At 40.5% G+C, this 15,880-nt stretch overlaps 1 protein-coding gene across 2 annotated transcripts in view; it reads right to left on the minus strand.

The window, feature by feature from the left end:
* The window catches only part of SVOP (SV2 related protein), a 54,829-nt gene that overhangs the window by 22,705 nt on the left and 16,244 nt on the right, over positions 1–15,880 (minus strand). For both annotated transcript variants that reach the window (XM_075898792.2, XM_075898791.2), the window contains exons 3-10: positions 12,921–13,006; positions 11,369–11,467; positions 9,028–9,099; positions 8,323–8,447; positions 5,369–5,432; positions 3,322–3,447; positions 1,042–1,170; positions 9–82 (exon numbers count right to left, since the gene is read on the minus strand). In XM_075898792.2, coding sequence (XP_075754907.1) covers positions 9–82; positions 1,042–1,170; positions 3,322–3,447; positions 5,369–5,432; positions 8,323–8,447; positions 9,028–9,099; positions 11,369–11,467; positions 12,921–13,006 — 775 coding nt within the window. The remainder of the gene's footprint in view (positions 1–8; positions 83–1,041; positions 1,171–3,321; positions 3,448–5,368; positions 5,433–8,322; positions 8,448–9,027; positions 9,100–11,368; positions 11,468–12,920; positions 13,007–15,880) is intronic.

Genomic DNA, 15,880 nt, shown 5'->3' on the forward strand with positions numbered 1-15,880 from the left:
CCTCTTACCATATAAACCAAAGCAACAATGTTGTCAACCTAAACTGGGGTGTGAAAAGGTCTCTTATTTTGCCACGGTCTTCCTGTTTTGAAACAAACAAAAATACAGCTGTTGGATTTTGATTCTATTTAAAATTGACGTCATGTCATTAACAGTCAGAGGAAATTTGATTGCATGGAATCATGACACTTGCACTCTTATGTCGGGCCATTTGATACATATTACATAGCTTAGGGCCATAGTCCCTTCAGGTGTCTTCAGGAATACAAGACGAGGAAAGGAGCCACAATCTGGCTGCAGCTGCCAAGTTAAGAATTTCCCTGCCAGTGGGAATTCTCAGCTGGTGTGAAGTTATTAGAGCTGGCTGATACCACCCAAGCACAGGGGGAGAACGAGATAGTGTCAGCATGGAGAATGTGTAGAGAGGGACTTGGCTCTATTATACCAATTCACAGCTGGTGTATAATCTCTTAGGGATAACAGCAAGCTGCTGTAAATTAGAACAACCTCTAGGGAGCTCTAATTTAGGCTGGGGCTAAGGCCAGTTTGAGAGCCATAAGCAGTTCCGTGGTGATTCTCCTCCCTGTCTCCTGTGCAGGAAGAGTCTTAGAACAGGACAGTATCTGACCCATGCTCTTGTGGTTTAGGAAAAAAAAAACATTTTGCAACCTCATCCTTTAAAAAAAAAAAAAAAAAAGCAAGCAAAGCCTTTCTTCATTTTCCAGCAGGAGAACTTTGGCTTGCCCAAGAATTTCTGCAGGACAAAGAGGCAAGCCAGCCTGTGCAGAATGTCTCCAAAATCTGGAAGTTCTTTGGAGCTTGGGGTTGTTCTATTATAGAAACAGAGGATAGCTGCAAAATTCAGAATCAACCTGGAATCCAAAATTCCACATATAGTTCAGGGCTGTTGAGGTCTGGGGTTCTGCTTTGCACCTTTCAATATTAGTATAAAGAGGACCAAAAATGAGCATAAATGTAATTTATGCCCATTTTACAGCCTCTTTACATTGCCATCATTTTTAATGTCAGAATATAAATCACCTGTCTGGAAATGATTAATTTTCCCAGAGGCATTGGAGATCCATTTTCAGCTGCTATCCGCTTCAAAGTGGCAAGAGCCTTTTCTTGGTTTCCAGATAACACATCATACCTTGCACTTTCTGGCAGCCACTATAAAAGCAAAGTAGAGCAGGCACAATATTGTCAAAGACAGGACAATAAACTGACTGAGGCAGATGTGAGCAGTCCCAGTGAGAATGAGACTGCTTGCAGAGACACCCATGATGAATTACAAAATGGTCTTTCTACCTATGAATTTCTCCAACAGAGTTTAAGAAATTCCATATGTTATTTTCATCATAATATCAGGCATTCATCCCCAAACCTATCCTACAAAGGTCTCCTCCATTGCTTACTTTTTATTCTTGAAAAATGTTACTATATCTTTGGAATTTTTGGCATTACATTCACAGCAGGAATGGTAAAACAGTCAATAGGTTAGCAGGAATTTGAAAATATTCAAAACTGTCAATTTTTAAACCTTTTTCAATACATAAGATTTTAAACACCCATGTAATCATCTGGGGAGATTACTGAAAAAGAATGACAATGTCTAAAAAATAACAACTGCACAGTCAAATTTTTACTCAGACAGGAGTCTCAGAGGGGTGGCCATGTTAGTCTGTATCTGTAAAAACAATGAAGAGTCCCGTGGCACCTTACAGACTGAGGCCATATCTACACTAGGAAACTATTTAGAAACTATTTAGTTTGACTTAATTCCCAATTTTACAAATTCGAACTAGCACGTCCTCACTACAGGGAAGCCTTGAAATTAATCTGAGGCAGGCTCTGTTAATGTGGATGCACTACCATCGACTTAGAGCCCCAGGAAGCATTGGGGAGTAATTAGTTCGAATTACTCTGGGAGGTAGTTATTTTGAAATAGCAGCACTACAGTGTCCACACTACCGCTATTTCAAAATAACTATTTTAGAATTAGCATTACTCCTGAGGAAAAGTAGTATAGATTTTGAATTCCACAGCCCATTACTTCGAAATAACAGGCGTGGTAGTGCAGACACTCTGCTTATAAATTCGCCCATGGGGGGTTATTTTGAAATAAATCCTAGTATAGACCAGGGCTAACAGATTTATTTGAGCATAAGCTTTTGAGGGTAAAAACGACTTCATCCAATGCATCTGCAATCTCTCAGACACATCTGATGATGTGGTTTTTACCCAATAAATCTGTTAGTCTTTAAGGTGCCACAGTACTACTCATTTTTTCAGACAGCAGTGTATGAGCACCAAGAGTTTTTACTGAAAAACAGATTAGGTGGAAGTTGTGATTTGCAGTAAAATTATTTAAGAGTCCCAAGACGAATCAGAAAATAACTGATTTTAATATGACTAAAAGGTTGATTCCACTGTATTTGACTGAAACAACGGGAGTAAATGGGAGAGAGAATTCCAATTTGGACTTGTTTCACAAAACTCCCAACTACTAGTTTTCTACAGCAGGGCATCAGATGATAAGCATTACATCATCAGAACGACTTTCATTGAGAACCTTCCTATTACAGTAAACTTCTGATAATCCGGCACCTTTAGGACCCAGGGGGTGCCGGACTATCAGATATGCAGGACTATCAGAAGGGGGGGCTATGAGGGATCTGGGGTGGGGTGGGGTGGGAGGGATGCTACCCCAGACCCCTCATAGCCCCCCCCCTTCCGACAGTCTGGCTCTGCCGCAGGCGTCCCTGATTCAGCCGCTGCTGGTCAGTTTCAGCAGAGCAGCTGGGGTGCTGCCGGGTTGGTTCGGTAGCGCCGCCCCTCGGCGCTATGGGACCAACCCGGCAGCCCTCCAGCTGCTCTCCCCCAGGCATCCCCAAGAGCAGCTGGGGTGCTGCCGGGTTGGTCCCACAGCACCGAGGGGCAGCGCTATGGGACCAACCGGCAGCACCCCAGCTGCTCTGCTCCCAGCTTCCCCGATTCAGCTGCTGGTCAGTTTCAGTAGCGGCTGAATCAGGAAGCCAGGCGCAGAGCTGCTCCAATTGTCCGGCAGCCGGAGCACTTCCGGGTTCTTGATGGTGCCAGACCATCAGGAGTGCCAGAGCATTGGATGCTGGACCAATGGAGTTTAACTATACTAGCTGTTGAAACAGGATAATTTGAAGTACCATCATTTACATCATAATTTCAGATTTATTAACAGAGTGCCAGAATTCCACTCAATCAGGCTCCATAATAACTATATTTTTACAGTGAAATATTAGATTTGCATGCTGCATAAACATCTCTCCCATAAAGAATACCTACAAAACACAAGATGGCAAACAGCAAGAGTGGAACAGCAGAAAGAATGAGCAGCCAGCGCCAGCCAAGTGTCGGCATCACAAACACTGCAAGAAGGACTTCAAATACAGTCCCAATGGCCCAAAAGACCTGCAAAACCAAAACCAAAAAAGAAAAAAAAAGGAAATGGTTATAAGGATAAAAGAATTCTGAGCTGCATGACTGATAACAGCACAAAAGGTAAAAAGGAGAAGGAATATCTTTATGAATGTTCTTTTCAACCTGAAGTTCTAAAGTCACAGAATCACAAGGTTAGAAGAAACAGGAAGGGTCATCTAGTCTACCTCCTTGCCAAAATAGAGAATTTGTTGTTGTAAATTCTGTACTGTAGAGACCGGCGGAGAATCATGGAGGCTACATGTACAATGTGCACAGATGTAAACCAAAAGAAATCTCGCCATTTGTCCATGGGACTTTTCCTCATGCTCCACCAGCTCAGTTCTGAAAACCTATCACCAATGTACTCTAGAAACCTATGTTTAAATATTGATAAATAAACTGGTGTCAGAAGCAGCTTCTTACATAAAATAACCTCCTGTTTCATATGTGGAAGAGCTTTACTATATCTGTGTGCCTTTTGTCTTCAGACTTTGCCCATACCTCACCCTCTGTACCATGCTTTTCGTAAGATGCTATTCCATTCTAAAATTCAGGTAACTGAAATCTTTGAGTAAGGGGAAAAAAGATTTCATATGAGGGACATTTTATGCTATTAAGGCTGGTAGTTTCACCTTCAGTAAGATCAATGTGCTGCATTTGTTACAGAAGACCTGCAGACAGGTAAATAATGAATCAGACTTAATTTGTGGATAATAGGCCTAATTCTGCTGTGATTTTCAAATACTGCTTCAATAATGCCATATGACAATAGAATTTGGCCTTATATTTCATATCACATACAGTTACCTCAAAAGTGCTGCAAACTCATTATGGTGTGAATGATTAAGACATGAGTCTAGATCCATTCAGTTGATACCCAGACATAATAAACTTTCCTAGGATAATAATAATCTATTTCTAAGTATAATTCTTATAAACAGCAGTGAGATCTAAAATCCTGTTCTCCTTACAAAGGTAAAATCATCAAAATCAACAAAAGATTTCCTGCAAAAGAAGGAAAGAATTGAGACTCTTATTATTAAGGCCAGAGCTTTCTGGGTGCACCTACACAGCACACTAAACTTGAAATAAAATACATAGTTTGTGTATCTTATTTAGAATCTCTTTCAAAACAGCTTATTTGAAATTTGGCGCCTCTACACAGTGCCAAATTTCAAAATAATGCACTATTTCATGCCATCCCTTATCCCTAGTGCAACAAGGTTTACACAGGGATATCAACACGGCATCCCGTTATTTCGAAAAATATTTCAAAATAACCTCTGGTATCCCAAAATATCCATGTAGTGTAGATGTACTCTCTCTCATGAAACCTATCCAGATCCATCTGATATTTTCTTCCCTTTGATTTTTAGTTCCCTCAAAGGCTAATTTCCTTTTCCTGATAACTACCTAGTCAATTCTTAGGATATATTTCAGATTCCACCAGGTGATCACAGAGATCCAGAATGCTCAGAACTAGCCTTACCAAGACAAGGAAAGAGAATACCAGCACCATGAAAGAGTTGCATATCTACTGAACTCTAACACTGAGTGAAGATCAGGCAGTGAAAACTAATTATAGGCAGCAATTATATTAAGATTCATTTTGCTTAAAGGCTATTTGAATTAAGGGACGACCAGATTTAACAGAGACAGCCCTTTCAAAGCCTCTGAGTACAGACCAAGTAACAGCTTGCTCTTCTGGAGGCAGTCCTATTTTTTTCCATTTTAACACCTTATAGGCTAAATGCAGCACTCTCTGACACTGGTATAGAGAGCTGCATTCAGCCATCTATTCGTTGTAGCCGGTTTTGAATTTTCTACGGTCAGTGGGATTGAATGGACACAATATGCAGCTAATTTGGCCCTCTAAATCTAAGGACCAAGTACACTTGGCTATATTGCTTACCTCTATTAATAAAATGCATTTTGCTCTGGCTTTCATTGGAAGGAATTCTGCATATAAGGTCACTCTGTAAAGACAAACATTGAGAAAAATGTCATGTTAGCACAGTGAGTTATGTTCAGGCATTTGATTTGATTCCTCTTTAAAAATGCCAATCACCATAGTGACAACACAAAAACCCTTCCCAGCCCACACTGCCAGCAGTAGTACAGACATTGGATCAGTCTTTTCTCATTCACACAGAAGTGAAAGTAAGCGGGTGCGCCCTGGTGGGCAGCTCCAGCAAAAGCCAGCAGGGAGCTATTTAAAGAGCTGGCAGGGGCCGGAGCTGCAATAGGATAGTATCTGTAAGAAATTTTAAGTTACTTTTACCTCTGTGTTTACACCAAAACAATCTTATTTACTTGAATGTGGATTGCAGATGAGCAATGGAGGAGAGAATTTGATGCTGTTTGTTGCTTTGTAACCTCACTCAAACCTGCTATATCTAGCAGCAGATCTTAGTGTGTAATTTGCTCACAGCTCTGGTCTGGACAGGAATTTACACAGTGGGATTCAATGCATGACTCCTGCAGTTGCTTGATAGACTATTTCCCCAGTACTTAACAATTTACTAGAAGAATTTCACAGTTACTAAGTTTCAGTCCTCCAAGAGATGAAAACCCTGAAGCTGTAATTGTTATTGCTCATATAAAATCATTTGCATTCTTTTATTAAGTGTGATTTTAAAAAATTGACTTGATTCTCTGCAATGCTTTTGTACCCTATTGTGCCAACACATCTGAATGGCAACTTTGCAGTGTGTGTGTTTCCTGAGGATTAATGCAAGGAACAGGGGCCAATCAAAAGTTTATTTTGTCTGTTTCAAACAGTCCATTAGGATTTGTGTTTCTGTGCTCTGACATATTAGCATTCCATTGACTTGCGGCCGGCCTCCGTTTCTGCTTCTGAAACTCCTTAAGGGTCTAACCCTGCTACCCTTTGAAATCATGACAAAACTCCTGCTGATTTCAGAAGTGCAGTTCTGAGCTCTCCATGACTTCATAGAGCTCAGTTTATCAATGGATAGCACTGCAAATAATATCATATTAAATTAGTGATTAAAAATAGGAGAACTTAATCATGTGTAATGAAATGCAGAGCATTCTCCATGTAATGTAATAGAGTACAGTGATTACAGTTGTGTGGGTTGTTCTTTTTAATGGAATGCTCTGCATCTCCTATTTCCGTATCTGTGGGATGCTGTGAATGCTAATAATTATGTTCTATTCAGTGTCACAGAGTATCCTATAGTAAGGTTCCCTGGGGGGCCACAGATTCCTATATATAGCTTCTACATACGCAGCTAAATGAGCTCCTACATGTAATAGATTCATTTGTAATTGTACAAAGCATTATTTTAAATATCATCTTTCCCAAAAACTCTGTCCAAAAATGAATTACAGAATGCAATAATACAATCACAATACTCTACAGAATAATTGGCACTACAGAAGTTCTGCCTCTTACATGCACTACTGCCCACTGGACTCTCTTACAATTAGAGCCAGACACAGTAGCTCAGGAGATCTGGGCTCTATTCTGACATCTGTAACTGGCTTGCTTTGTGACCCTTGGCAAGCCATGTAACTTCTCTGTGCCTGTTTCTTCTGTAAAATGACATTAATTTAGATTTATCTATTAATAAATGTTTGTAATGCAAAGCATTAACTCTGATGCATTTTTTCTTTTGCTCTTCTGCCCCATTTTAATAACGTGTATTGAGAAATGTGTGGCAGAATCCGGCTCATGCTTTATAAACATCTGGCAGGTTAATGACTATTTTAGTTTACATACATAGTTCACATAGTTTACTCTCGTTTGTAGTCTTACTGGAGTGAGGCGAAAGAGCAATGGAATAGGTACTAATAGTATTACAGAAGCGTATCATAGCTGTGACCCCTTTGTCTGGATTTGTGGGAATGGTACTAGAAAAGCTTCAGCTATTGCAGGATATTGACTCACCCCATAAACAAATCCATGAGCATCTGTCTAAGTCAGGCTTCCCCGTCTATTCTGCTCCATCTGCTTGTAGGAAGCACAACTCCTGTGATTAGCACTTCACTTCTTCTATGTAAAAGCACCAAAATAAGAAGCTGATCTCTATCAGCTGCTTTAAAGTTTCATGCCTTAGATCTGCAGACTGAATATCAATAGCTAACTGCCTTAGTTTAGTACAGGAAAATCCAATAGAATTTATATGTAAAGCCTCTGACCATATTCAATTCAGACACTCAGGGTGTGTCTAGACTACATGATAGCTAACATGCTCTTCTGAACAAACTGAGGGTACATCTAGACTACATGGCTCCATCGACAGAGCCATGTAGATGAGGCAGGACGACAAAGGGAAATGAAGCGGCGATTTAAATAATCGCTGCTTCATTTAAATCAAACTGGCCGCCGTGCTGTGCCGATCAGCTGCTTGTCGGCACAGCGCGGCAGTCTAGACGGGGATCTGCCGACCCCAGAACCCTTTGTCGGAAGATCCTTTACAGAATCTGGGGTCGGCAGATCCCCATCTAGACTGCCGTGCTGTGCCGACAAGCAGCTGATTGGCACAGCACGGCGGCCAGTTTGATTTAAATGAAGCAGCGATTATTTAAATCGCCGCTTCATTTCCCTTTGTTGAGTAAAGTAATCTACATGGCTTTGTCGATGGAGCCATGTAGTCTAGCCGTACCCTCAGTTTGTTCAGAAGAGCATGTTAGCTATCAGGGTCTAATCGCTGTCTCACAGAAAACCTGTGCATTTCAAAAGCCTTCCTAGAGTTGAATACATCAGTGCTAACCTTTTTGGAACAACTTAGGAACAGAAGGCACCTGAATTGAGTGACATTCACAATTCCACAGGAACATTTATTTCAGTGTTACAAGACATGAAAAGGGAAATATTTTGCAACGGGAATATTTACTTACGACTGAGGTACTCCTCCAATCCCAAAGCCCACCAGTCCCCTGAGCACAAGGATCCAACTGTACACTGGTGCAAAACCACTGAGGATCCCATAGTACAGGGTCCAGAACACGCTGATTTTTAACCCCTGCATTTAACAAACAACAGAAAAAGGATGATGCCGTAACACAAATTAGAAAATGACAGACTAACACTCAGATCTCCTAAGTTAGGAAGCCAGATAGCACTCTATGAGGATAGTTTTGTGAACCCGGGAGCCAAGGGTTTCATAAAGTTAGGCTCAAAATAGTTAAAGGAGACTTCACAACTATATGTACAAATGTTGCATGCTAGTGGCCCTAATTAAGCACAACGCCCTATAGTTCGTGCAAGCAAATAAGTATGCTATAAGTGTGTTCAATTACCATGTGCTTTAATGAGCTGCTGAACCTGAGCCCAGAATTTCATAAAGACTTTCTCTAAAGAAAACATGCTTAACTTTATAACACAGTCAGGCAGTTATTTTCTTCGCTCTTTATTTTTCTAACCTCTCATTTACTACTCCAATCCTGTTGCTCTCACTGAGAGCAGAAACTGAGCTAGCTTGGGAGTGCTTGATTCTTGTGCAAGTATGTGGATTATGCAAATAAGCAATGTTATGCACTCTAGTGGAGTGCACAGTACCCGTGTTATAATGGCCCCTATTCCAATAAAAATTGGAGGCTTACAGTTTTTCTGCCATATTGGTCTGAAATGTTTCCCCAGAGTGTAGAGCTGAACATCATTCCCACAAACACCACCTGTGGAAAATCAGAAATAGTTTTCCTCTTAACAGCACGTGTACATTTCCAGGGAACAGCTCAAAAGAGAAAGCTGCACAACTTTACAATCAGACCAAAAAATTGAAACACTCATTGTCACCACTGTATTATGCTCAGATGCTTGAGGGTCCAGTTTTTATAAAGGAGATTTATATAAAAAATGGGATTTTCAAAAGCACTCAACATTGGACTAACTCCACACTTATGGATGGCAATGCAAGTTTCACTATTGACTTCAATAGGACCAGCAATGTTAAGTTTTGACACAATGACTAGTTTGTATAAATTGCTGATAAATGGAAGGTCATTAAGGCCCTGTGCACAGAGCTAATCTGTGACTGGCATTTCAACGTGCAGGCTAGTATACATGCTAGTACTCATCTGAGGCTCGATTCTGCAAGATGCTAATTATTCTGGCTCAAATCCTGTTAAGCACTGAAGCATATGTTCATTTTAAGTGCATGAGCAGTCCTATTAACTGCAATGAGGCTACTGACATGTTTAAAAATAAACATTTGCTTAAGCTTTGTATAGGATCAGGCTACAGTGCTCAGTACCTTGCAGCTTTGAGCTTCTCTGAATACTGGGTGATACTGGGTATGTCTCCTCTCTAGCCTCTGATCAACAGTTTCATCAGCAATTTGTGTGAGATTTGGTCTCACAGGTGATGTAACTGTCCTTGACTGGAGACATAATTAGAATTTACAACTCCAGAGATATTGTTAAAGAAAAAACTGTACCTTTAATAATAGTGATACTACAGGAAATATAGCATACATCACAAATAAAAATACTCCCCCACTGACATTAATGACAAAAACTGCCAAGTTTCACTCATGGATCAGATCTTGCAGTTTTTATATGGCCAAAAATCCCACTGAAGACAATGGAAGTTTTGTCTAAAAAGGCACTGCAGCCTATGCAAGAAAGGGTCCACTTACCATCCATTTACCAGCTTTCATCAAACATTTGAGGTTACTCCATCCTTTAGATCAGTGATGGGCAATCTAGGCTAGTGAGTGAGTTGCATGTGTGGCCTCCTTCATCTCAATAGGCCGCAAGATTGTTGTAACCAAGATGATCTCCCAGGATAGGGTAGTTTTGCTACCTAGAATTTGCAGAGTGTGACAACTGAACCATAGCAGTGCTTTGATTGGATGCAGAGGGAGTATATGGCTCTCAAATGTGTGCAATCAGCACGTACATCATTTCACATGTCCTTGATTTAAGCACATGTCAATTTAGCAATACCAATAGGGGAAAAAATTAAGCAGATGAAAACCAGCAGACTATGTCAACCCTGTGCATGGGCAAGAGAAAACGAAATGAACATAGAACCCCAATGGGCCGTATTGGGTTACGAGACATAGAACCCCAATAGGCCGCATTTGCTTGGGCCACAGGTTACCCACCACTGCTTTAGATATCTGACAAAACTGCTATGCTGAAATGCTGGCTATGGTCCTCATTTAGTTGGAGTGTTTTGATTTCACTTAGGTGAAAGGCATGATGTTTACACTCGCTATTTGGTTAAAATGTATATATCATATTTACAAATTTGTGCAATCTCAGCACTGTCCAAAACATTATCAGAGGCCATTGGAGCAAGAAATGTAATGGGAATTTGGGAGTTAAGCTGTAAACCACAAAGAAACAACAATTGTACGTAGCAGGGATTCACACCCGTCCACGTCCTACACACAGATTTTCTCTTCTCTAAAGCACATCTACATTTCCAGCACTGTTGCACCACTCTCTGAGGGCTATACTTTCAGGGGTTAGTGGAGAGCCCAGCACAAACAGCAAAATCCACTTCACCCCAGGGCTCCCAGTATTTCCATGTACAAAGGAGCATAGACTTTCCCAACAAAGTAAGAAAAAAGGTTCTCTGAAAAGATTATCAAAATTTATACAAACCTTTTCTGTGAGCCAATGTGGGGGGAGGGTGTCTGAGTTTGGGATGAGCCTGGGTGAATATATAGGTTGGGCTGGAAATTACATTTAATGGAAACCCTCACAAGTCAAAATCTGAATTTCTGGTTGAGTTTCATATGATCAAATTCTGTCTCTTAAAGAAAGGCTCTTACAACACAAATGAGCCAAAGTCAGATAAATCCATACTAATCTAGTCCCCACCCCTCTGTAAAGGCATGAGCAGATTTTACATGATGATATAAACTACAGTGTCTGAACAGCAATGAGTAGAAACACCTTACAGAATACAGGAGCTGTCAGCTATTTTTCCTACCGATGTAAGCAATGCAACCTGCCAGCTTGGTAATCGCCACTCACAATGAAGCTGAGGTGCTAGGATACTTAGAATCATCATTTCCATTGCATCTGCCATCTAGAAGGGCAATAAAGAAAAAAAATATGACTGCCTGAGTATTATTGTAATCACAGCCAATTATAATTCTTTTTTAAAGTCACCGCCTCCCTGCTGAAGCCACTCCTGTGATGGAGGCAAAACATGGCAGTCCAGTTTGAAAGACAGCTATTGCATTGCAGATTTAAATAGTGCAGTGAAATAAACAATATATTTTCTGAGCATTAACTTTGCATGGGGGTATGAGCACTTTAAAACTCATTTCTCTTTGCCCCCACAGACTTGGGATGGTCTGCTACGTTAAACTAGCTAAGCCTACAAAATATCAGATTTTTAGTAGGTAGGATTCAAAGAGCCAAACTCAGAAGTGGTGCATAAAATGGTTGTTTTAACTCCTTTTTCTGGTTACTTAGCAAGAGTTGTTCCAACTTTAGACTTCCTTTAAACCAGACTTAGTTAAACCTACTTATTGCCATATAATTTACGCACTTACATATATCACCTCTGGATTTGGTCCAAATATTTTGGGAAAACATCTATGGGCCAAAATCTACCTCAGTTATTCACTGGGATTATAATCATGGCAGACTGTAATTCTATATAGTGATAGCCGTGTACAAAGATAGCTTCCCCAATTATCACCTCTAATATCATTAGCTCACAGACATCTACCTCCCTCCCCTTCCCCTCCCCCCGCATCCCCGTTCGGTTCTGAAATTTGATTTGTCCTTTTCATATGTGTTCATTTTTTTTAATTGTATCCTTTGGTATATATGGTTGTGACTATTTTCTTCCACTTTTTGATCTGAGGAAGTGGGTCTGGCCCACGAAAGCTCATCATCTAATAAACCATCTTGTTAGTCTTTAAAGTCCTACATAGTCCTGTATTTTGTAATCCTATATGTGGGCAGTAACTAGAAAATGAAGGCTCTAGATATGTGTGGCCTAAAATATTACAGAGAAGGGATCTTACAGGTCTTTATACATAAAAATTGACATTTGTAGAAGAGAATCATTACTTGGTCTAGACGCCAACCCCTAGAAGCACTGAGAGTGGGGTGCAACAGGAATATATACAGCTATCAGGAAAACCTCGTTAATGATGAATTTATAGAGACTATAGAACACTTTGCCTAATATAAATATGATAAAAATCTCTAGCTTGTTTTTAAGGAAAAGTAAGATCAATTTACTACAGGTTTAATTTGGGACCCTTCCTACCTGAAGCAAAGTTTTGGAGTACAGGATCCAAATGGTTCCATCTAGCTCTGTCTTCTAGAAAAAGCCTAATCAGCTTTCTTGTCATATTCTAGTTCTGATTCTGGTAATTGTTAACATTTCAGGCACTAGTCTTTGCTCATTACATGTTTGTTTGCTTTCCCCTAGACCATAAACATAACATGTGCATTTCAGTGTATGACATGGATTCCTGGAGAGGCTGATCATGTCATTGCCCTTGGCAACAGTTACTTGCCCATGCTAATCCAGTAAGAACAGAGAGCTTCCACTGGAATTTCCCAAATCCGATGGCTTCCACCGCATCTTCCACCATAAAAGTATCTAGAAAAGAATCAACAATTCTGGTTCAGGACTGCATTCCTTTCCCTCCCAGAAGAGCCATACACGACAGCTATTTAAATCACAGCTAATAAAAATGATAGTGTAATATTAGTGTAGTGGGCTAAATCCTCAGGGCTTTATACAGTAGTTTTATACAAATCAGTGTAGCCCTGTTGACTTTGGAGGAAATTCAATGATTTGTACCATCTAGACTGAGAGCTGATGTTAGGCTAAGGGGTCGCTTCACCCACCACTGAAATGCAGCCATCTTTGAAGTGAAGTACAGCAATTGTTTAACAGCACACAGCAATACCAAACAAGAGGAGAGGAAATGATGGATATTTTATCCAATTAAAATTACAGAGGGAATCTAGGGAGGCAGAATTTAATGGTTTGAGATGAGAGCTTGTCCAGGACACATGGACGATCACTGATACTGTTTTTAAAAATGCCTATAGAATTCTGAATCTTGCAAATGGCCATGTATTGAATTTGGACCCCAATTTATATCTCATCTGAAGCATCTCAAACATCTCGGCTGTGTCTAGACTGGCCAGTTTTTCTGGAAAATCATCCACTTTTCTGGAAAAACTTGCCAGCTGTCTACACTGGCCGCTTGAATTTCCGCAAAAGCACTGACTTCCTACTGCTGCTCCCGTTCGGGCAAAAGTCCCTTTTGCGCAAAACTTTTGTGCAAAGGGGCCAGTGTAGACAGCTGAGATTTGTTTTCCGCAAAAAAGCCCCGATTGCGAAAATGGTGATCAGAGCTTTTTTGCGCAAAAGCGCATCTAGATTGGCCACAAATGCTTTTCCGCAAAAAGTGCTTTTGCGGAAAAGCGTCCGTACCAATCTAGACGCGCTTTTCTGAAAATGCTTTTAACGGAAAACTAGACGTAGCCCTCACGTTTACTATCTTGGACATTACAAACCACATCTGTCTGAAATTTAGAAAAAAGATGTCAATATACATATGTTTTTAATTTTGAAGTGGCTGAAATCAGTTTAAGTCTCAAAGTTTTTCCAGTACCAACTATCACTAAATACAAAGCCAACTTCCCCATTAAAATGTTCTCATTACAGAAAAAGTAAAACTTCAGCTAATCTCGTAATACGTTGCTGGAAGTCAAGTCCCAAATAAGCCAGTGCTGAGATTTTTCAGAAAGTCAGTATGTGGTTTCACATCCAATCATTTGAGAAACATGGTGTTGAATTATGTGGTATGTCTCTTCAGTGCTTTCAAGCTTCTCTTTAGGGCTATCACTAACAGAAACTCTCTCCATATTAGTGCATGTCCTAGATCTTTCCTGATATGCTGAGCTCTTTGCAGAGATTCACCGAAGTCTGGATATTATTTTGGGAAAAAGCTTAAAAACAAGTGGTCCTGTAGCATCTTAGGGCACATCTACCCAGCAGGGCAAAAGTCCAGTTAAGATATGCAACTTCAGCTACATCAACTGCGTAGCTGAAGTTGAAATACAGCCTGTCTCTGACTTATGAACCAGTTACGGACCAAGCAATTGGTCGTACCTCGGTTTGTTCATAAGTCGGACCCCATTCAGTTACACACGAACACGCTGTTCGTAAGCACGGATCATGTTCATAACTCGGGGTCCGCCATTTACAACACTTTTGGTCATAACTGCGAACGGTCATAAGTCGACCATTCGCAACTTGGGGACCGGCTGTAGTTAATTCAGCTTTGGCGCTGTCCATGCAGCAGGAAATCAAAGGAAGAACACTCTTCCTTTGACTTCTCTTACTATTCATAAAATGAGGGTTATAGGTTATAAGAAGTCCTCCAGCTCACCATTATTTCAAAATAATGGCTTTCTGTATAGACATGAATTTTGTTATTTCAAAAAAAATCAGTTATTCCAAAATAAGCTGAGGTGTAGATGTACCTTATGAGACTAACTAAGGTGCTACAGGACCACTCATTTTTTCTTAAGATTTTTTTTTAAGTTACAGACTAACATGGCTACCCCTCGAAGGGCACATCTAAACTATGGGGTTTTTTTCGAAAGAGAATCTTTTGAAAGTGAAAATAGTCTGGATGAGGGCTTTTTGGGGAAAAAAACCCTTTTCAACAAAACTGCATAAGCCTCCTTTTTTAAGGAAGAGCGGCTTTTTCGAAAAAGGGTTTTTTCAGAAAAAAAACGTGTCCAGACTACTTTCACTTTCGAAATATCCTCTTTCAAAAGTAAGATCAAAAGTAGATATGCAAATTTCAGCAGAATTTGCATATCCTCTTTCGAAAATTCTACATAGTCTAGACATAACCTCAGACTATTTTGGGAAAGTTAAAGTACAATGAATAAATAGTAGGGCACAACTGTGCTAAAGAGAAAATGCACAGTGAGCCAGAAACCTCCAAATAAAGTACTCTAAAGTGGGAAGGCGTATCACATTATAATTCCATCCTGCTTCTTCCACCATCACTGAATAAGAAGAAACAAAAATGGGAACAGAAACCCATACTATACACCCAAGTGATATACTGGCTTCAAATTACATCAGCCGTGTAAGTAAATAAGCTCCCTTGGCTGGTAACTGTCCCAGCAGACAAAAGTTGGAGTGCTTAGCTGTGTTTCCTCCTCTTGTCCTCTATGCCAGTGGGAACTAACCACACTGCAGAGGCTTCATCCTCAGCTCTGAAGGTGAGCCATAGGTTACTGCTTTAGTACATACAGGCAGTAAATGGGTTACATGGATCCGACTTACATCGGATCCCTACTTACAAATGGGGTGAGGCAACCCCGCACTAGCTGCTTCTCCCCAGCAGACCAGGGAGTCGTGAAGCTAGCGCCCCTCCCCCCCCCCAGCAGACCAGGAAGACACGGATCGGCTTTTCTCAGCAGACACCTCAGCTTGAGA

This window comes from Pelodiscus sinensis, chromosome Z (assembly GCF_052426305.1).
Source record: "Pelodiscus sinensis isolate ZL-2025 chromosome Z, ASM5242630v1, whole genome shotgun sequence".
Classification (NCBI taxonomy): domain Eukaryota; kingdom Metazoa; phylum Chordata; order Testudines; family Trionychidae; genus Pelodiscus; species Pelodiscus sinensis.